This window comes from Eubalaena glacialis, chromosome 3, assembly GCF_028564815.1.
Source record: "Eubalaena glacialis isolate mEubGla1 chromosome 3, mEubGla1.1.hap2.+ XY, whole genome shotgun sequence".
Taxonomy (NCBI): Eukaryota; Metazoa; Chordata; class Mammalia; order Artiodactyla; family Balaenidae; genus Eubalaena; species Eubalaena glacialis.
The window spans coordinates 169766963-169789533 of NC_083718.1; the positions used below are offsets into that span (position 1 = coordinate 169766963).

General features: G+C 42.4%; 1 protein-coding gene across 1 annotated transcript in view; it reads right to left on the minus strand.

The window, feature by feature from the left end:
• The window catches only part of KHDRBS1 (KH RNA binding domain containing, signal transduction associated 1), a 35464-nt gene extending 17083 nt beyond the window's left edge, over positions 1–18381 (minus strand). Inside the window, exons 1-5 of the mRNA XM_061184565.1 lie at positions 17794–18381; positions 5114–5238; positions 4378–4494; positions 3003–3149; positions 225–358 (exon numbers count right to left, since the gene is read on the minus strand). Coding sequence (XP_061040548.1) covers positions 225–358; positions 3003–3149; positions 4378–4494; positions 5114–5238; positions 17794–18175 — 905 coding nt within the window. The 5' untranslated portion in view covers positions 18176–18381. The remainder of the gene's footprint in view (positions 1–224; positions 359–3002; positions 3150–4377; positions 4495–5113; positions 5239–17793) is intronic.
• Positions 18382–22571: the final 4190 nt, after the last annotated feature.

Consider the following 22571-nt stretch of genomic DNA (forward strand, 5'->3'; position numbering starts at 1 on the left):
TGCAGGATCTCAGTTTCCCGACCAAGTATTGAACCCGGACCACAGCACTGAAAGCGCCGAATCCTAACCACTAGACCACCAGGGAACTCCCTAGAATTCCACTCCTGATGTAACATACAAATCCTGAGACCCCTTCTAAGCTGGAGATACGAGCACCAGTAAAACAGAGATGGTACCAGCAGTCAAATTCGCATCCCATTTCTAGTTGTTTCCATTATTTATACCTGGGAACAGGTGGAGGAGGAGGTGCAGCTCCCCGGCCTCTCACCGGCACCCCACGTCCGCGAGAGGGCTCTGGTACTCCATTCAAGTAGGAGAGCTCTAGGAACTGCTCCTGGCAGATATCATCCATCATATCCTGTGGATAAAAGATAATGAGGAGTGTTATTCTCTACCTTCTGCTGAGAAGTCATCTAGCCCATACGAGCCTTGGATGCTAAGAACAACTCTGAAAGCCCAGATGAAGTCTCAGGTCATTCATTCTCTGAAGTCAAATGGCACTCTACCTGTCACCTCTTTGAGGAAAGTCTTGATGGTAGACCCCTCATTATTCAGATGAAGTTCTTCATGATGTGGTCCCTGCCTAGCTCTCCAGATCACTTCCATCCTCTCTCCATGTATAACCTCCTTTCAAGCCATGCTGAACAACATGCAGTTCAGAACATGGCATACTCTTACACATCCATTCTTGCAAATAGTTTCCTCTTTCTAGAATAATAAAAGCCGCTACCATTAATTAAGTTCTATGGCTGGGTACCATATAATAAGCTTTACATAGGGTTTTCAGTTTAATCTTCAAATTAACCCTGAAGTAGGCAGATCTTCCCATTTTACATTTGGGAAAACAGATTCGGGAATATAAAGCAATTCAGTCTAAGGACATAGAGCTAGTTAAGTGGCAGATTCTACATGTAAATTCAGAATTACCTGTCTCCAAAATCTAGGCTTTGAATCATCAGACTATATTATTGCCTTTTTTTGTCCACCTGAGGGACTCTAACTCTTACAAGATTTAATCTAAAATATTACCTCACCTCTTCTGAAAAACTTTCTCTTGATGCCAACCCTTCACTCCCTCCTCTTTTCCCACAGCACCATGTAATTTTCTCTAAGCACTTACCACATCATTTTAGAATTGTTTGTATGTCTTTCTCACTAGGTTGTGAGCTCTTCAAGAGCCATTTTTGTAACTTCAGACCCAAGCACAGTATTAGGCACCTACCAGATACTTAACAAATGTTTGGGATGAACAAGGAACCTGAGGCTCAGAAAAGTGATATAATAACTTGTCCAAGATGATGCAGATAAAGCTCCCAGTCCAGTGCTCTTCCTACTGTACCAGGTTCTAAGGGGAAAACGGAGGGCTCTGGTCATGGACGCAAAAATAGGCTCACTTTTTTTCTTCACAGGGGGAAGAACTGAGCCAAATGCCATTTGCAAATCTTTTCACATATTTCCGGATGAGAACCATTCAGTCTTAATACTTCATGCATTTTTATATACCCCAGGTGTATACAGCTTCTAGAAGATTCTAGTCACCACAGAGATGCCCCCCCACTCAACTCTTCACCTCCTCCTACCATACACGTTTCTGCTGCTTGAGACTCACACTGGAGAATCAAGTGACCAATGATGGGCCATTTGCTCATATTCCTCTAACTGCCACAGCAACACTGAGGAAACCCAGATCTCCCTGGCAGGCTTCTCTTTTGAAGATCCACTTACATGGAAGCCTTGTAAACCTAGCCCTTTCGAGAAATATGCTGAGACTAATGATAAAGAGGAGATGGGCATTCCCCTGCAGTCCTTCAGCAAAAACGGATGGCTCAGGATGCTTCAACATATACCTCAAAGAGTAAAAAGCATATCCTCAAGGGAAAATTTACGAGCTCTGAGTTTTTCCTAGGATATTTTAAATTGGCTGTTTCATGTTGAACACTCTAATGATGACGAGATACTTAGAAGCAAAGCAGCTGCTGAGACATCTGGACACTGTTGGAATCCTTGGAGCTCAGCATTACAGGTACACACACCCTATAAATTTTTGCTCTACCAATTCTCACATGCTCTGATACAGTTCCAACTCCCTCATTTTACATATACAAGAAAACCAAGAACTATATATCACCTCCTCTTAGTGATGAAACTATGATGCTTACTCAATTCTAGCTGAATAGTACTCCAAATGCTTCTTAAGGTTCCAGATTCATACTTGGTTATTAAATATTCAACAGTAAGTAGTTTTCAGAGTAACTCTGAAAACTAACAGGTCTTGCCAAATGGCAAAAATTCATCATTTTCTACTTACTCAAAGAATGAAATCTCTGACCAGGTAATAATAAGCAACACAGGTAACCTGGTCTGTCCCAATTCTTCCAGGGCCTTAGTTACATTCTGAAAGGAGCTGTACACCAATCTGTTTAATATCATCAACAGTTAAGCCTACAACCATCATGCCTCTTTCAAATCAACTCTACTTGAGTAAACTCCTCCAGGAGAGAAAGCCATGAATGCACTCAGGTCGGAATTCAATCCAGTAACACTGGAGGCTAGAGGCTTCTTGCTGTTATCATCTAGACTCTCTAGAGTCTAGAATAAAACCCCCCTAAGTGCAGGGGATTATGACCACCGTAGTCATTTTCCTATCATAACCTTCTGGTTCCACTCTAGCACCAAAATACACAATTTAGTGAAGACCTCGTTAAATCTCTGTTAACCAGATGTTAAAATGCCAGACACACTGTGGATCCAAAATATTGACAAAAGATACTGGTATACAACTAAAACCACATTAGACATGGAGTGGGAGAGTGGCCGTGGGGCACAGTGGTTTGAAAACCAGATACAAATAATGGACACCTCAGAAAAATGAACATAAATGCAGAATTTGGTATATAATTTCAGGTTATGCAGAGACCCTGGATAAGAAACCCTGCCTTAGCAATAAGCACAAGGTCCCAGTTTTCTCTTGCTCAAAAGATACAGGATATAGATTTCCTTACTGGTACTAGAAACTTCTTGACTTCCTCCATAGCATGGGCCATAAGAGCATAAGCCTCACACGGGGGTCCAAAGACTTCAATGAAGACGTGCAGATCCATATTCAAGTGGGCATATTTGGGGTCTCCACCTTTGCGCAGCTCTTCCTCCTGGGGAAAGATGCACAAAAACATCGCATCACTTGGACTAGGGAGAAAATGACACCTTTACCTCTAGGCCAAAGAGACACCGAGAAATGACCCCAACACCTAAAAAAATAGAAAAGTGTAAGAAAAAAGCAAAACAAATTCTGGAGAATAGTAATTTACACAGTCTGCTAAACCTGCAATTAGTCTGCTGCTCTTCTGTTTTGAATCACTGGTGTATTCATTGGAGCTCTTATTAGAAGGTATACAAGAGACAAACTTATTTCCAGTTTCCATTCAGATAACAGCTGTTTGCCAAGCATTCATCCATTCATTCATTTATTGCCAAGCATTTGCTTTTAAATCCCAGGTAGAGCTCTTAATCACCAGCTCTTCTTATCTGCTTATATGGTCTGGGAAGTTCTAGGGAAGGAAAAAAGTCAAGACAGAGAGAAGAAAATCTCATGTAAATCTCATTAGCTAGAATAACATACCTCAGCCCTAACTGTATTCATCTAGTGAGAAATGTGAGTGGACAAAAGAGGGTCTGAGAAAACATGTCTGTCAATTAGGCTGCATAAAAGGAGGCCTGAAAGAGTAAGTTCTTAGGCTGTAGCAGGTATGTCTCATCTAAACAGCTGACCCTAGAAGGCTAAGACTATTCTGTTTCAGTGGTAAGTTTCTCCACACTTACAAAGAGCATGAAGAGTATGGGGCTATGGCATGGAAAGAAAAAAAAAAGCATTAGGTTCTGTTGTCAGGATTACTCATGGTTCCTTTTGTAATATCTTCTTTTTGAGGGCCTCACATTCCAGCTGGCTATAAAACAAACCAGCCAACTAATCCTCAGACTCACCTGCACTCACAACACTAGTGCTCTCACTTTTCCACATTACTGGAAAGAGAATGTGCTGTTCACATTTTAGTGTCTTTAGTCTCAGTAAGTTTCAGTACATCCAGCTCCCCTTCCAAGTTTTCATAGATAAGCTTACTAATGCCAAAGTTGCTACTGCTGTTTCCATTACTATGCAGTCAAAGTCAGAAAGAAAACAATTACCAGGGCACACTTAGGTTCTACCAGCATTGCCAAAGAAGTGAATTAACTGGTCTATAATCTCTTACATCCAATGCAAATTTAAGGGAATCACATTCTGTACATATGCAAGTGCTAGCTTCCATAAGGAATCTATACTGGACTCTGGGCTACTGGAAGGCATTAGGGTGTCTTCTTGCCTCATTAATGTGAGCTTACCTTGGCCTTGTCTCTCATTGAGCCCTTTCCCAACACAGAAATCTTTGCACCAGTCTCTTCTTGCAGTCTTTTGATTGTATTCCCTTGTGGTCCAAGGATCTTCCCCACAAAATTGAACTGACAGAAAATAAAGACAGATTTCTAAATACATATGTTCTCATAAAATATTTCCACATGTATTATTTATCTTCAATAATCCTGTAAAATAGGTAGAGTATTACCACTCCCATTTTACTGAAGGATATACTGAGGCTGTACGGATAAAGTGATTAGCCTACGGTTATACAACTGGAAAGTGGCAGTTCTTAGACTTGAATTTCCTGATGTAGTTTGGCACTCTTTCCATAATATCACACTGCAACCCTTCGTACTTTTACATAAACATTTTAAAGCCAGTTACTTCAGAACAGAACAGACATATGGTACCCTTTGGCAGTACTGGTTTGATAAACTAAATATAACTAGTTGCCTTCCAAAAAAGAAACTTTGAGAAAAAAAATTTTTTTTTTTGATAATAAAAAGATGATTATATTTCCGTCCTGGCTATAGCTATGCTATTAGTGACGGACTTGTATGTGTCAACTGCCAGATACATATATGGGACAGAACCTTCACCAGCTTAAGTTTCTGACACATCACAATCTCTGTAAGTCTTCTGCTACAGCCCACGTTACAAGACATACTACATACTCTCATACTACAAAGACAACTCAAAGTGAGGCACTCTTTCCCTTACCTTGGGATACTGCTTGACAGGTATCAGAACCCTCTCCTTCAGCTTCATGTTCTTGTGAGAAAATAAATCCAAGTAATTCTCCTCATCGTCCTTTTTTGAATCCCCTTTCTGAATCTTCTCAATTTCTGAATAGGATAAACAGAATTTAATTTAGTTTTATCTTTTAAATAAAGGCAAAATTCTGAGTCTGCTTAGCTTAAAGCAGTAACACAGAGTACTGTGTAATGAGAAAGTGCTAATGTCAAATGGAGACTGGGTGAAAGCACCAAAGCTAGATGAAGGTGACTAGGAAACCCAAAGCCTGCTTCTAATAAGAGCAGTTTGCTCTTCCACTTCTAGTGGAAACCTCTACAGAGACATTCAAATGTTCTTAACACAAAATGGATTTAGCAGTGAATTGGGGAAAAGGGGATAAATGAACTAAAAAAATTAAGATCTGGGACTTCCCTGGTGGCGCAGTGGTTAAGGATCCGCCTGCCAATGCAGGGGACACGGGTTCGAGCCCTGGTCCGGGAAGATCCCACATGCCACGGAGCAACTAAGCCTGTGCACCACAACTACTGAGCCTGCACTCTAGAGCCCGTGAGCCACAACTACTGAGCCCGCGTGCCTAAAGCCCGAGCTCCGCAACAAGAGAAACCACTGCAATGAGAAGCCTGTGCACCACAACGAAGAGTAGCCCCCGCTGGATGCAACTAGAGAAAGCCCGCATGTAGCAGTGAAGACCCAACGCAACCAAATAAATAAATAAATTAATTAAATTAAAAAAAAAGATTAAAATCTGCATCAAGAAAAAAGTACAAAGTCATATCTTAATGAAGAGACAAAGTCAATAATTTAAATACACAACCGAGAGTCCCATTAAAATTCTGTAACAGTAGTGCTTTGGACAGTAGTAGTCCTTAAGAGTCTGAAAGACCTGGTTTCTACTCTGCCACTCACCAGTTGTGTGAACTCTGAAAAGTTTTTTAATTGCTCTGAATTTTGGTTTCCTCATTGTAAAATGGAGGCAATATCTACCTCATGAGGTTGCTATCAAAACAGAATAAAATAACATATGTAAACATGTTAATTAAAGCCCATTTCTTTCTTTCTTTTTTTTCTTTTTGGCAGGTGGGATCTTAGTTCCCCGACCAGCAATCAAATCCGAGCCCCCTGCAGTGGAAGCGTGGAGTCTTAACCATGGGACCACCAGGGAAGTCTCAAAAGCCCATTTCTCAGGAAGTGTTTTAATATATACTCAACACTATCTAGCCCAAATTCTCTCAGTGTCCTAAAGGAAAAAATGCACCAAGGTAATTTCAATTCACGGGTTAAGACAGTTTCATCAGCTAGAACCTTGGCAACCAAAAAGATTTCCTATCATCAGGGAACTTCATTCACCCATCCATCCATTCATCCAGTGACTGCAAGTGTTTGAGTGCTCCCTATGGAGAGGCACATGAAGGGACAGATACAGGTAGGATCACTAACCACTATGGAAGACTTACTAAGAGCCAGGCACCTTGTCCTGTAAAGTATATGAGAAACAACAGAACAAGTCAAACATGGTCCCAATCTCCACTATGTTTATATACTAGAGTTCCCAGTCTATGAAGTCAGCAATGAAGTATAGTTAAATGCTACAACAGGAGTACTAGCAGAGATGGGGGCCGAGTATGGAGGCAATGAACAGCAGCAACTAAAAGGTTACACTATGATCCACTGAGAACAACAACAACCAAAAAAATTATACTCCCTAAAATTAGTGGAACATTCTAACTAACACAGAATGTTCTCCTTATATAACATTTCCACAGTGTTTCTTCTGTAATTTTAAGGCAAGGGTTCTCAAACTTCATCGCAGCAGAATCACCTGGAGGGTTTGTTAAACTAGATTGCTGGGCTCCAATCCCAGTCTGGGATTGTGTTAGGAATTTGCATTTGTAACAAGTTAGCAGGTGATGCTGATATTGCTGCTCTAGGGATCACACTTTGAAAACCACCAGTTCTGTATAAAGACATATGACTTCAAACACATACTGCAAATCTAAACCTTTAACAATTTTAAAAAAAAAAAACTGTTTAGACTAAGTCCAGCTGTAAAGTATATGGATGAAGGAAAGTTACTGAGACTGACAGACTACACAGAGTTCAGAATTTCAAACTGAAGGCTTCTGTTTATTAAAAAGCCTAATTTCAGATGTTACACTCTTATAAGAACGGTAAATGACAGTGCTCTTTGCACTCCTATTTTTCATTGCTTGGAATAGAAAACAAATTTGACCTTACAATCAACAGACTAAATGCTTCCTTCATTCAACACCCTATTTGTTTACTGTTTCACTGGTAGTGTATCCTGACCCCACCCCTTCCCACTTACTGCTAATATTAACTTTCTGTAGTCTCTAGTTTTGAGCCTACCACCTCTGAACACACCTCTTGAGTTTCTGGGCTGGGAAACTGGGCACTCAATCTTCCAAAGTCCACAGGAACAAAGATGCCACATTTCTAATCTGAAAACATCACTGAGGAGCTTCTAAATATGTGGAACAAATTACAAACTTCATCTTATTGATGTCTCTCCGTGTGTCCTAATTGCTGCCATCTAGTTAGGCCCTTCAGCTGTACTTTATACCACTTTCCAGAAACTTTAATTGGTTAGAACAAGAAGATAAGACTCAAAGTCTGTTAATCTGTACTCCCATAGGAAGCAGGGATGCAAAAATTGAACCCAGTAGAAAGATTTGTTTAATATCAATGTAATGTGCCCCGTGAATTTAAGACCTTTCTATAACATGGATCCTTCTGCTATATTTTGAACTAGGCAGATCTTAATTAGGATCCCCTTGTCCACTTACCTCACAATTTAAAAAATGTTAAAGCATTTTTAGAGAATTCAGAGAACAATGATTTAAGTAAAACAGAACTGAAAAGATAAAACAATCAGGGGGTTAGCCTAGAAAGCAAAAGAATAAGAAGCACCTTGAGCCTTCAAGAAGGGTAGTCTTCCATGTTTGGAAGGGGAAGGACCAAATATTTATTAAATGCCTACAATGTATCAAACTCTATACAAATATTACCTCATTTATCCTAAAAAATAACTCAGTGAAGTAGCTGGTACTATCCCCATTTTATAACTGAGGAAACAAAATCAGAGAAGTTAAATCTCTAAGTCACAAAGCTGTTAAAGTAGTAAGAGAGTAAGGATTAAAACCCAGGCTTTCTCTAACTTCAAACCTCATGCTTTTATTATTGCCTTTCAGTGGGGAGTTGTGGGGGGCACTTTATTTAAGCAAAAAAGAGCTGATTTTGTAAAGTTTTGGGAAGTACTGCTTATACCCCCAGACACTGTCATGCAGCTAAAGACAACAAGAGGGCTCTGCATGTGCCTCAGATGTTCAGCTGCCTGATCTTTCTTTTCTTTTTCAATTCTTTTTTTTTTCTTTTTTAATTTCTCTTCTTGGCCTCACTTCTTGTGGAGGGCTAAGGAGCAGGCTGTAATGGGAAGAAAAAAAATCAAAGAGAAGCTTCCTAAAAATGCCTCACCCTTCGAGCCCTGGTCTGGGAAGATCCCACATGCCGCGGAGCAACTAGGCCCGTGAGCCACAATTATTGAGCCTGCGCGTCTGGAGCCCGTGCTCCGCAACAAGAGAGGCCGCGATAGTGAGAGGCCCGCGCACCACGATGAAGAGTGGCCCCCGCTTGCCGCAACTGGAGAAAGCCCTCGCACAGAAACGAAGACCCAACACAGCCATAAAAAAAAAAAAAAAAAAAAAAAAGCCTCACCCTCAGGCAAAAGTACTTTCTAGACAATCTTTCTGAAACTGACTCCTTTAAAAGATCTTTGCTTGGGCCTCCGGAGACCCTGGATATCCCAAGAGTCAAAGAAAAGCTAAGGGGTAAACAACACAGAGAGGTGACCCATTTGCTTCAAAGTCAGATGCTGACAATAATCATATCTTACCGAGTGCCTTTTATGTGTCAGGAATTTTGTATTTATTGTTTCCCTTCGTCTTTATAACCAGGATTATCCCCACTTAACTAGTGAATAAATCTTGTCCAAGATCACAAAATTAGTGACAGAGCAGGTATTTAAACCCAGGTTATTCCTTACGTCGGTCAGAGCAAATTCAACAAATCTCGTGGCTTTTCTTCTACTCTTTTACTATAACTTAATCCTTCCTTTTTTTGGTAGGTGTTATCACGACCAGACTGTTCGCTCCAAAGGATGAGAACTGTTTCTTAAATGTATGACTGAGAGGAAAGAACCTGAGTTTTGAAGCTAAACAGAACTGGGTTTGACTCCCAGCTCTGCTACATGCTTGCTGTGTGACCTTGGGCAAGTCATTAAACCTCATTTAGTCTTCCTTCTTACTTTTAAAAAGGAGGATTTTTTTTTTTAATGGAAGATTTAAGGAACACAAAACTGTTAATACAAGAGAAGTTTGAAAAAAATTATATACAGATTTTATCAACTGGACTGGCTTAACTAAAAAAGGCTATCGTGTATATTCCATTAACTGAACATGTGATAAGGAGCAAGAAAAGCAAGATTTTCTGACTAAGGCATCCAGAGATAGTACTTCTAGGAGGGCAAGATTCATAGGACATCTGCTCCAAAAGGTCAGCTGTCATGCCCTCCTCCAGACTATCAATGTATTTGGTTCATACATCTAACGACAGCACACCTTCCCCTGCTATGAACAATTTCTGGACCCTTGCCATTACTAAACTATCTGCCATTTATAGTACAGTGTCTAATAGACAACAGGCATCTATAAACATTTACCAAATTAAAGAAATGTACCATTAACACCCCCTAACTTCCCTTAACGACTCATATAACTTCATCATTCCCAAATTTATAGTTCTTTGCCCTGTATCTTTTCTGCTGGTAAATCCTTTTGGAATCACAAATCCAGTAAGTTCATTAATTTTGTATAAAACCACTCCATTCTTTTCATTTTTCAAAGTATTTATTATTTAAAGCAAGAGCACCGAGCTATAGGTTCTTAATCTGGTTTGGGGTCATGAGCCCCTACAGACTAGCTCCCCAGAAAAAGATACCAACACAGTATTTCACATACAATGTTGACTACGGGTGGGTACTGGCTCAAAAAAATCCCTCAAAGCCTGAGTTAAGAGCCCTCTAAGGGGCTCAATTCCCACATTCCAGGATAGCGGCAAACTCTATTATAGCATATTGACCATAGTCTCCCAAATCTCTTTCTTAGGGCACAACTTAAGAGTTTAAGGCTTTTTTTCTCTTAAAAACAAAACAAAACAACAAACCATTTTATTTTGAGATAATTGTAGATTTATATGCAGTTGTCAGAAACATGAGATCTCGTATATCCTTCACCCACTATTCTCCATAACATTTTGCATATCTGTAATATCATAACCAGAAAATTCACATTAATACAATCTTACTGACTTTACTCAGATCTCACCAGTTTTGCACGTACTTATGGGTGTGTGTGTATGTCTGCTTAGTTCTATGCAATTTAATCATGTGACCACCACACTGTTCTGTTCTCAGTACAGAACAGTTCCACCACAAAGATCCCTCATGCTTTAATAGCCACAGTCACCTCCTTTCCTCTCTCCCCAACTTTGGCAACCACTAATGTTCTCCATCTCTATTACTTTATCTTTTCAAGAACGTTAAACTAATGGAATTGTACAGTGTGTAACCTTTTGAGATTGGGTTTTTCATTCAGCATAATTCTCTTGAGGGAGTTCCCTGGCGGTCCAGTGGTTAGGATCTGGCACTTTCACTGCCAGGGCCCGGGTTCAATCCCTGGTCAGGGAACTAAGATCCTGCAAGCCGTGCGGCCTGACCGGGAAAAAAAAAAAAAAAAAAAAAAAATCTCTTGAGATCCATCCAAATTGTTGCATTTATCAACAGTTCATTTCTTTTTCTTGTTGAGTAGTATTCCATGGTATAGATGTACCACAGCTAAACTATTCATCAATTGGAGACATACGGGTTATTTCCAGTTTTTTGGCTATTATGAATAAAGCTGCTATGAACATTCACGTACAGGTTTCATATGAACATAAGCTTTAATTTTTCTGGGATAAATGCCCAAGAGTACAACCGCTGAGTCATATGGTAAACACGTTTAGTTTTGTTAAAAACTGCTTTATCACAGACCTATGCATGCTAACAATATTTTACTTAATTTTGTTAGTATTATGCTCCATAAAAAGAGTATTGTAGGGTTTCCCTGGTGGCACAGTGGTTAAGAATCCGCCTGGAATGCAGGGGACACGGGTTCAAGCCCTGGTCCAGGAAGATCCCACATGCCGCGGAGCAACTAAGCCCGTGTGCCACAACTACTGAGCCTGCGCTGTAGAGCCCATATGCCACAACTACTGAAGCCCACAAGCCTTAACTACTGAGCCTGTGTGCTGCAACTACTGAAACCTGCGTGCCTAGAGCCCATGCTCCGCAACAAGAGAAGCCACCACAATGAGAAGCCTGCGCACTGCAATTAAGAGGGGCCCCCGCTCGCCGCAACTAGAGAAAGCCCACGTGCAGCCACAAAGACCCAACACAGCTAAAAATTAAAAAAAAAAAAATTAAAAAAAAAAACACAACAGTATTGTATCATATGTATGTAGCCTTATGGGATTGACTTTTTCACCTAACATTAGATTTCCAAGATTTCTCCATGTTGTGGCATTCAGCTATAGTTTTCATTTTCACTGCTGTATTAAGTATTTCATTTTGAAAATCTCACAGTATCCAATCAATGGCGAAACAAGGTGCACTATTTTATGAGTGAGACACTCACGGGCAAAAGTTTCTTTGAGTACATTCCTAGGAATAACCTTGCTCATATTTAAAGAATTTGAATGTTCAGCTTTCAAAGGAAATGCCAAACTGTTATCCAAAGTGGTTGTACCAATTCACACTTCTACCAGCACTGTTCCTTCTAATCCACATCCCCTCAAGCACTAAGTCTTGTTTGACTTCATTTCTGTCAATGTAGCAGGTTTTCATTATTTTCCTGTCTCCAAAAATTTTTTTCCTCATTTATCTTCATTTACTCTTTTAGCTACTTAAAAAATTTTATTGAAGTATAGTACATTTACAAAGTTGTGTTTCATTTCTGCTGTATAGCAAAGTGACTCAGTTATACACATGTATATATTCTTTTCCATTATGGCTTATCACAGGATATTGAATATAGTTCCCAGTGCTATACAGTACAACCCCTTGTTGTCTCTTTTAGCTACTTTATATTCAACATGTCAAGTTGAAAAAAATAAATCCAGTTTGGAATTAGTTTGAAAAATACAAAAAACCAACATGTTAATTTAAAAGTTGTCATCTTTATAAGACTACTTCCTCCTCCCACCAGGACATGGCATATTTCTTTTTTTTTTTTTTAATAATCTTAATTACTGTAGCTTTTTAAAAAAATTAATTAATTTATTTTTATTTTTGGCTGTATTGGGTCTTCGTTTCTGCGCGAGGGCTTTCTCTAGTTGCGGCGAGCGGGGGGCCACTCTTCATCGCGGTGCACGGGCCTCTCACTGTCGCGGCCTCTCTTGTTGCGGAGCACAGGCTCCAGATGCGCAGGCTCAGTAGTTGTGGCTCACGGGCCCAGTTGCTCCGCGGCATGTGGGATCTTCCCAGACCAGGGCTCGAACCCGTGTCCCCTGCATTGGCAGGCAGATTCTCAACCACTGCGCCACCAGGGAAGCCTGGCATATTTCTTTTTATTCACATCTTTGTTTACCACTTTCAATAAAATTTTAAGTCGACAATATGTGATCACAATATTCCTCATCTGTAATATTGAGATAAAAATTCTTCCTGCCTCATAGAATGGCCATGAAGACGGAATTAATGAGTACCACAGGTCATGGCACATGTTATATGCTCTACAAAGGTTAAATATTGTTATTGTTTGTTATGAATATTCACATATATTTTGAATTGATTTTTATTGCCTATCCCAAAGTTTTTGCTATTCTAAAAAATGAGATCATTTTGTCAATTCTTTTCTAATTGGCTACTGCTTCTATATCAGAAAGGTACTGATTTATACATCTTTACCTTGTAATCAGCCACATCACTCACCATTTTCCTAGGTAAACAACCATGAAGTTGTTGCAAATAATGATAAATTCTGCCTCTTTCTTTCCTAATATTTATACTTATACCTACACAGTCATCCCTTGGTGATCCAGGACCAAACTCCCATACCAAAATCCGAGGCTGTTGAAGTCCCTTATATAAAATGACATAGTACTTGCATATAACCTACGCACATCCTCTTGTATACTTTAAATCATCTCTAGATTACTTATAATGTCTAATACAATGTAAATGCTATGTAAACAGTTGTAAATACAATGTAAACCAGCGCAAAGCCAATTCAAGTTTTGCTTTTAGGAAATTTTGGAATCCCTCCCACCCCCAAGTATTTCTGATTCATTGTTGGTTGAATCCACATATATGGAGAACCCGTGGATATGAAGAGCCATACTTGGTCTATAGTTCCTTTGTAATTCCACTTTCTGGTTTTAATACGTCTTGCTAGCTCTGTAGAATGAAATGGGGACATCTAAGTGTATTTCCATAGTATACTGTAAATAAAATAAAGAAATGTACTATTTTGAAATTTCAATAGATTTTTGTCTGGAAATATTCTGCACTGAGGGTTTTTTTTTTTTTGGCTGCTCCACCGCATGCGGGATCTTAGCCTTGACCAGGGATTGAACCCATGCCCCCTGCAGTGGAAACGTGGAGTCTTAACCACTGGACTGCCAGGGAAGTCCCTGCACTGAATGCTTCTGGAAGATGAATTTCTGTGTATCTTTTCAAGATCATCTGGGGATTGTTAATCTACTGAAAATGTTTACTTATTCCTGAGTCATTTACACTAACTTGTATTTTCCTAGTTATAAAAAGTAGAAAAAGAACACTGATATACATAAAAACATCTTATGTTTATTATGTAAATATTTAACACAAATAATATGATAAATTATTTTTGTTTCAGAAAACAAGCATGGGTACCCTGAGAGTCTCTGTATGCCTGCAAACGCATTTAATTGTCATCGTGGTTGAAGATCAATTTGGCTAATATAGAAATCTATATTCAAAATCGAAATCCCTCAGAATTGCGTTATTTTTCCATCATGCAATGAGGATGAATATTCATTTATCAAATATTTAGTAAGAGGCCACTCTGTGCAGCACTCTTAAAGGAACAGAAGATACAGCCATGAACAAAGCAGACAAAAGATCCCTGCCCTGGTAGAGCTGACATTCTAGTCATAAAGAAGGGGCAGCCAACAAGCAAACACATTAACTACAACATATGGTGCATCAGATGCTGCTAAGTGCAAAATAAGCTAAAGCTGGGAAAAGGTACAGGGAGGGCTATGTGGCTGGTAAAGAAGAGTGGTCTGGGTCTTGTAGCACCTCTTGGGAAACAGGCAGAGTTACCTGGAGGAGTCACAGTCCTAAGTGCTAGGCTCTGCTCTCTGGGTTTCCTCCTCCTTCTTTGTCTTGCCTTGTGATCTTCACTGCCCTGTTGGCTAGGACTTTGATGTGTTCAGAAAATCTGATGAAACAGATTTTCTTTTAATATTTTAGCACAAAATTTATTTTTATTTTTTTGAGTACAATTTGTTGCAGGTACTATAGTGGGGGATGGGGGGGGGGCAAAGAGGGTTAGGTGTGAGGATCCAGACTCAGACTGACTTCAAATCCTCCATATGCTGCTTACTAATTTTGTTACCTTAGGCAAATGATTTAATCTGTTTGCCTTGGTTTCCTCATGTGTAGAAGTAAAAATAATAAGAGTAACTTCCTCATAGTATTGTTATGAAGACTAAACATTTGATGTAAAGTGCTCAGGCCAGTGTCCAGCATCCAGTATAGTGTTAGCTGTATTTTTCTTACATGTATCCTTATCAGAGCTTAAATACTACTATTCCATCTTCCCAATCTCACTTTCTCACAATTGGTTGACTTTACTACAACCACTTTTCCAGATCATTCAAAAATATCTTAAAATAAGTCAAATGTATTTCAATTAAATAAAAATCTTCAAAGCCAGGTCCAACATATATCAAGACTTATCCATGCTAAGAAATATTCACATATCCCAAGTTAGTTTTCTCAATGACCCAGCATTACCTCAATCCCATTTCTCCAATTAAAATTCAATTTGGTTACAAGAAAAAGACATCAAAAAAGCCCAAGTTTAGAAGATGTGGCACATATATACAATGGAATATTACTCAGCCATAAAAAGAAATGAAATTGACTTATATGTAGTGAGGTGGATGGACCTAGAATCTGTCGTACAGAGTGAAGTAAGTCAGAAAAACAAATACCGTATGCTAACACATATACATGGAATCTAAATAAAAAAAATTGGTCCTGAAGAACCTAGGAGTAGGACAGGAATAAAGACGCAGACGTAGACAGTGGACTTAAGGACACGGGGGGGGGGAAGGGTAAGCTGGGACAACGTGAGAGGATGGCATTGACATATATACACTACCAAATGTAAAACAGATAGCTAGTGGGAAGCAGCCGAATAGCACAGGGAGATCAGCTCGGTGCTTTGTGACCACCTAGAGGGGTGGGATAGGGAGGGTGGGAGGGAGATCCAAGAGGGAGCGGACATGGGGATATAGGTATATGTACAGCTGATTCACTTTGTTATACAGCAGCAACTAACACAACAATGTAAAGCAATTATACTCCAATAAAGATGTTAAAAATAATAATAAAATAAAAGGTGCGAAGAGTGGGGGGAAAAAAAGCGCCCAAGTTTGAAAAATGAAAGAAGGGTGAAAATCGGAAGTAACTTTTAAGGATCAATAGTTTTTGATGGCTATCCTAAGAAACCATCTTTTACTAAAAAGACGAGCACCATACTGGACACCTGATGTGCTCGGAAAGGCAAAAAAAGCTTGCATTTTCATACCTTACTCAGTACCACGAATTTACAACTAGGAGAAAACTGGTGACATGTTATTATCTAATGATTACAGGTCAAAGGGAACTGTGCTGGTGCTTTTTACACAACATTTAATCCTCACAACTCACCATCCCACTTTACAGATGAGGTTACTGAGGTTCAGAAAGTTTCCCGAGAGTAGGTGACTAGTCAAGAGTTAGAATTTCAAACCGAAGCCAACACCTTAAAGTTCTAAAGTTTGTTATTTTATTCTCATTTAATATGGACTGATTAAAGACACGAGGAAACAAAAATAAGACCCAGTCAACCTTTACCATTTAGTCTGACGTTCCTGAATCTGCATGTACTTGCTTTCAAACACCTGGTGTTTGCTATATACAAGACAATATGAAAAATATAAAGATTAAAAAGCATTCCTTGCCCTCAAAGAGCTTGCCAGAAGAACACAATGAACAGTAATGTTTCAAACAATCTGACTGTGTTATAGAACAGCAAAGCACAGAGTTGAAAATGTAAGCAGTTTATCTAAATGTTCTTATTCTTGACCGCCTCAGGCTTTGTTTACTGTGTTTAAAAGTAAGGACCTCTAACCAACGGTGGGAGACAGAGAACAAAGGGAGGGAAATGATATTTTCATAACGGACGTGTCCATTATATCAACCCTGCCAAAGAGTCCAACTACTCATTCAATGTTGGAATGCTGTGAATTTTTATTTGCTTAATAAAATTTAGGTATGATAAGATACACTTATTAAAACGTTTTAACTAGAAGAGAGAGCAAAACAGACGGCTTTAGGGAGAAATCAAGGCGACTAGGTGATGGCCAGTTTTGAGCAAAAAAGGAGCGCTAGTCTACACACAGAGAACAAAGACTACTATTCCTAATCTATCTCAGGACTGAAGCAAAAAAGGGAGGGGGGAGACCACGCAACTTCTTTCAATTTTTTCCCATCTTATTGGGAATGTCATGCAAACCATCCTTAATCTCCCTGTATCACCCCCTTTCACTGTCTCTAGATTTGTTTTTCCCTTCTCCAATGACGAACACGCGTTGTAAAATAAAGGGGTCCAACCGTCTGGCTCTGCAGCAATGACCATCTTATCGGCCGAAGTCGGAAATCTGATTCGGAAAACCTCAAGCTCCGATTCCCACAGGTTGCTCCTGCCTCCGAGCAACTCAAGCTCCAGTTACCGCGAAGTCCGACCCGGCCCCGGCTGCCGCGGCGCGCTGGACAGGGTACCCCAGCCTCACCCCATCTCACCTCGGCCCTCCCTCCCTCCCTCCCTCCCTCCCGGCTCAGGCTGCCTTCACCTCCTACACCCTCAGTTGAGGCGCAGACCGCCACTCGCGATCAAAAAAGCTTCCCCTTTTGGGGAAGCGGGAGATGAAGGTTCATTTCTGGAAGAATCTGAGCACTCGGAGCGCGGGGCAGCTGCAAGAGGTGGGAGGGGGAAGGGTCGGCAAGGGGGCGGGGAGCGCGGCACTATCCATCAAAATCTTTGCGCTAAGAGATCGCCAAGTCCCCTTCGGGCCTCCACTGCAGCCTAGAAATTCTCCCTCGCACCCTGGGCCGGGATGGGAATTGTAGAATCTAGGGTCCCGAAGACGAGGACGAGAGAAGGGGAGTCCACGACTGCCTGGGTCCCCAGGGGGCGGTAAGGGAGAGGAACAAAGCCGCTACCACCCATGCCCCCGGGTGGCCGGGCGACCCACAGGGACCCCGGAGGCCCCCTTACCTGCCGTCAGCAACTGCATGGCGTGAGTGAAGGACGGGTCGAGCGAGTCCTTCTCGGCCATGAGTTCGGGCAGGTACTTGTTCTCCGGCTCCATCTTGACCGAGGCAGTGGCTGAGGGGGGCAGCAGCGGGGTCGGCGCTGGACCGCCCACAGTCGCGTCGGGACCCGTGGCCGAGGGCGGCAGCAGCGGCGGCGGCTGCGTGGCGGGCGAGGCCCGGGCGCCCCCGCGGGACCCCCCTCCGCCTCCCCGGGACCGGTGAGGCAGCGGCGGCTGCCGAGACGGCGCCTGACGCACCGAGGGGTGGGCACCTGAGGGGTCCATGGAGCCGCTGCGGCCCGAGGACCGGCTCATGCGCGCGGCGGGGTCGTCCCGGCGCTGCATTGGGGAGGATGTGCGATCGAGGGATCGAGGAAGCGACGCGGCAGCGGCAGAGGCCCGAGCGACGGTTGGCGAAGGTGGGAGAGCGGGAGCGACGGCGACCGAAGCCGACCCGAGCGACCCAGCGAAAGAGAGCACCGGAAATGAGGCGGCGCGCGTGCGCAGCTAGTACCGGCACCGCCCTTGGGTTTCTCCGCGGAGAACAAAGTCCCCGGTCGGGCCACGGCGCCTGCGCACCGCCGCGGAGCCCGAAGAAGTCGCCTCCCCGCTCCCCTTTTTCCTCCGAGCCCGCCAGGCCGGAGCCTTGTGCGCGTGCGCGGGTGCCCGCGGGCTCCGTTCGTTTCTTTTCCACGTGACTCGGCGCTAGCGGGACACGTGTCTCCTCCCACTTCTGGCCGAGAGCGCGGAGGGGGCGGGGGCTGTGGAATGTCTTTGTCTGCGCGCGGGCCCGCGGCTTGTGGGGCGGGAGACCTGAGGCTCGCGGGGCCACGCCTCCCTCAACGGCTGAGCTGTGGAACTCAATGGGGTGGGGGAGGGATCACTGAAAGGAGACCCGCCTGGGGGACGCGGGAGGGGAAGGAGAGAGAATTGGGGCTGTCTGGGCAGAAAAAGAGGAGGGAGAGATTAGCGTGAAGAAGGGACGACTAAGGGAGAGTCTGACTCAGAGTTGAGGGGTGGAGAAGGGAAGCTTGGAGGGGGACATTGAGGAAGGACGGGTCAATGGAAAGGCTGAAGGCTATTGGTGGAGTTAAACTAAGAGGGAGGGTTCAGATCGGAGACCTGATATCTAGCCAGGAAAAGGGCCCCAGACAAAGGAGGGAATCCAAGAAGTACGTATCCCATGGTTTCCAATATAGTAGGTTCTTAAACGTTAGCCGTTGTTGATCAGAGAAGTCGTCTTAAAAGGCGAAGCATTTTAGCTGTTTACATGTAGTACTGCTTTCTGCAGACGTGTTTCTTCCACAAAAACATGGGGTAGAGGCCAGCTGCGTAATCATTAGGTTGGCGCCTTATACGGATGTGAGTGCTAATCCTCCTGCCCTTCACGATGAATAAATCATTCCACACTTGCTCAAAGAGACAGACCCTTACCACTGCTCTCAAGGCCAAGGTATAGTGGACAGTCTCCCACAGCGTTCTCCTCATCCTGGGGTGCTATATGCAAATGAAAGCTAGGTCTTTACTTTCCCATAAACTCTCAAACACCTGGTACCTTTTCTAACCCTTTCCTTCCCTCCACAGATTTTTGCTTCCCCCATTGAAAGCACTCGTTCCCATCCCTTCTCCTACTGGATCAGTTCCCCTAATAAGCCCACACTTTTCAAAAGCATTTCTGGAAATTTTCTTCTGGGTGCCTGGAAACTGCTGATATTTAGATCTGAAACTTAGAAGCCTTCAGCTAGGGAACATTAGGGCCTGGCTACCTTCTTGGGGGTAGGGAGACAAATCACCAGCAGAAATGAGAACAAAACACAAATCTCTCCGTAAATTATCACATATATGTTATACATATTTATCTCCAGTGTCTAGGGCAGTACTTTACTTTGAGGTCACATAGGTAGTTTATAGTCAAGTATGAGGGGGAAAAAAAGAATGGTTTTGAATAATTGTAATGAAGAATGTAAGGTGGCAGGTGCCCAAAGATAAATTAGGTGGGATTGGAGTTCGAAGTGGAAGATAGATTTCGGCCAGGAGAGAATGAGTTCCAGGCAAAGGGAAGTGTGAATAAATGAGCAGAGATGAGAATGTCACAGATAGTTTAAGAAATGGGAGTAATCCAGTTGCGGACTGTGAAGAAATAGGTGAATTGAGAGAGCAAATGCATGGAGAAGGGGAAATGGGATGAGGAGGATTTATAGCTCCCTTGCAACACATTTCTGCTGCTGTCCTTGAAACCCCTGCTTGGGTGGTGGTGTTACAAATGGCTGAAGTGTCCTTGCTCTGTAATGAGATGCCTAGATGGAGGTGCCTTGAGCTGAGGCTAATAAAACTTTGATAAAGAAGTGTCTGAAAAGGCACTGGGTAGTGGTATCTGTGGGTTTCTAGACTAGACTCAACATTCTTTCCAGGAGGCTGCCAAATCTTTACGTACTTTGTCTAAAGGTGGGGTTGAGGCGAAGTTTGAGCTCTTCTTCCTAGTGAGACACACAAAAGATAATCTCTGAGGTGGTGGGTTGTGAGGCTGCAGTGTAGTTACCAAGTAGGTGAAGCAACAGCCTTCTGTTTGGGGGACGGTGGCCTTCCCTGGGGTCAGGGAAGAGTAATTCCTGTCCTGAAAGCCTAGAGGTCTGGATTTCATTTTGTGTTGACCACGATATGCTGCCTCAGGTTCACCTGAAGCTATTAACAGCACGGCCTTGTGAAAAAACTGATTTTGGAGTGAGGCAGACAAATTCATAAGCCAGCGACGCCTTGTCCTCACTGTGTGTCATTAGGAGAACTACAACCTGTCTGAGCCTTCGTTCCCTCCTATATGAAGTGGAGATGATGACATCTACCTTGCAGAACTGTTGTGAACATTAACAAATACCAGTGTAAACCTCCTGGACTTATAAGCAGAATAATAATAATTATTATTCCATTTAGTGCCTAATGAAGATTTTTGGATGTTTCATGTTAGCTGTGGATCTGAAAGGCCTGTTCTCTAATCTGTCTCATTTTCACTGACTATAGGTAGACTTTGTTTTGGGGTGGGGGAGGGAGAAGTTCCTTCTACCCTATTTTCTCCCTTAATTGAATTACTGTGGTGTAGGATGCAGGAGCAATTGAGAGCATTGTGATTCAGATGGAGTTAGGTCCAAATCGGGCTCTTCCTCTTACCTGCTGGATGATTGAGCACATTACTTAAACTTGCTCAGCCTCTGCTTTCTCCTGCTTGATAAAAAAGGGGTCATAACAATCCTACCTTGGGGCTGTTAGGATTAAAAGTGATAGTATTTGTAAAGCACTCAGCACAGGAGCTGACAGTTAGTAGGTGCTTGGTAAGTGATAGCGGCCATTGTTATTACTACACACTTTATTGAGTACCTTATTGCATACTTTCACTTTCATGTGAGTCCCTAACTGAGGGGCTGGAAGGATTTTTTTTTTTTTTTTGCCTGTAGCTGCTTGACCCGTGCTTGACCCACCAATGGAGGATCTGTAGCCCTGTCTGCCTCCCCTGCTTCAAAGACAGTTTCCAGGAGAAGAAGGGCTCCAGCCCTGGGCAGTTTCTCTTCTTGGAAGAAAGTGCCAAATATGTGGAGGGTGTGGAAGGAGAAAGCAAGACTGAGAATGTTTAATTTTTTTACTAAGATTTTTTTAAATTATAAAAGTATACGCTTTGATTATTTGACATCTCTGTGCTTCATTTCTTCTTCTATAAAATAGGGATAAACTACTACCTGGGAATTCCCTGGTGGTCCAGTGGTTAGGACTCTGCACTTCCACTGCAGGGTGCACGGATTCGATCCCTGGTCGGGGAACTAAGATCCCGCATGCTGCAGGTTGCAGCCAGAAACAGAAAACAAACAAAAAACTACTACCTACTTCATAGGGCTCTTATGAGGGCTCAAAGAGTGCATTTATATAAAGTAATTAGAGTAATGCCCAGCAGATTATAAATATCAAATAGTACATTTTATTATAAAAGATACATGCTTCTAGTTTTAAGAAAAATCTAACTATAAAAAAGGCATAAAGTGAAAAGTAAAATTCCCCTTAAATCCTGACCCATTCACTTGACTGCCCTTCTCTAAAGACACTGTTCTGTGGTTGCTTGTGTAGCCTTCCAGACATTTTTATTGCATCTATTGTATATGCAAGTCTATCTTTTTTTGTTTTAAACACAAACTGCAGCATACTCTACAAACAGGTTTTGACTTTTTAAAAAAAAATTTATTTATTTTGGCTGCGTCAGGTCTTAGTTGCGGCACGCGGGATCTTCGTTGAGGCATGCGGGGCTTCTCTCTAGTTGTGGCACGTGGGCTCAGTAGTTGCCAGGCGCGGGCTTAGTTGCCCCGAGGCATGTGGGATCTTAGTTCCCCGACCAGGGATCGAACCCGCGTCCCCTTCATTGGAAGGCGGATTCTTAACCACTGGATCACCAGTTTTTTGGGTTTTTTAATTTACTTATTTATTTATTTATTTATTTTTGGCTGCATTGGGTCTTTGTTGCCGCGCGCGGGCTTTCTCTAGTTGCGGCGAGCAGGGGCTACTCTTCGCTGTGGTGCGCGGGCTTCTCACTGCGGTGGCTTCTCTTGTTGCAGAGCATGGGTTCTAGGTGTGCAGGCTTCAGTAGCTGTGGCACGCGGGCTCTAGAGTGCAGGCTCAGTAGTTGTGGCGCACGGGCTTAGTTGCTCCATGGCATGTGGGATCTTCCGGGACCAGGGCTCGAACCTGTGTCCCCTGCATTGGCAGG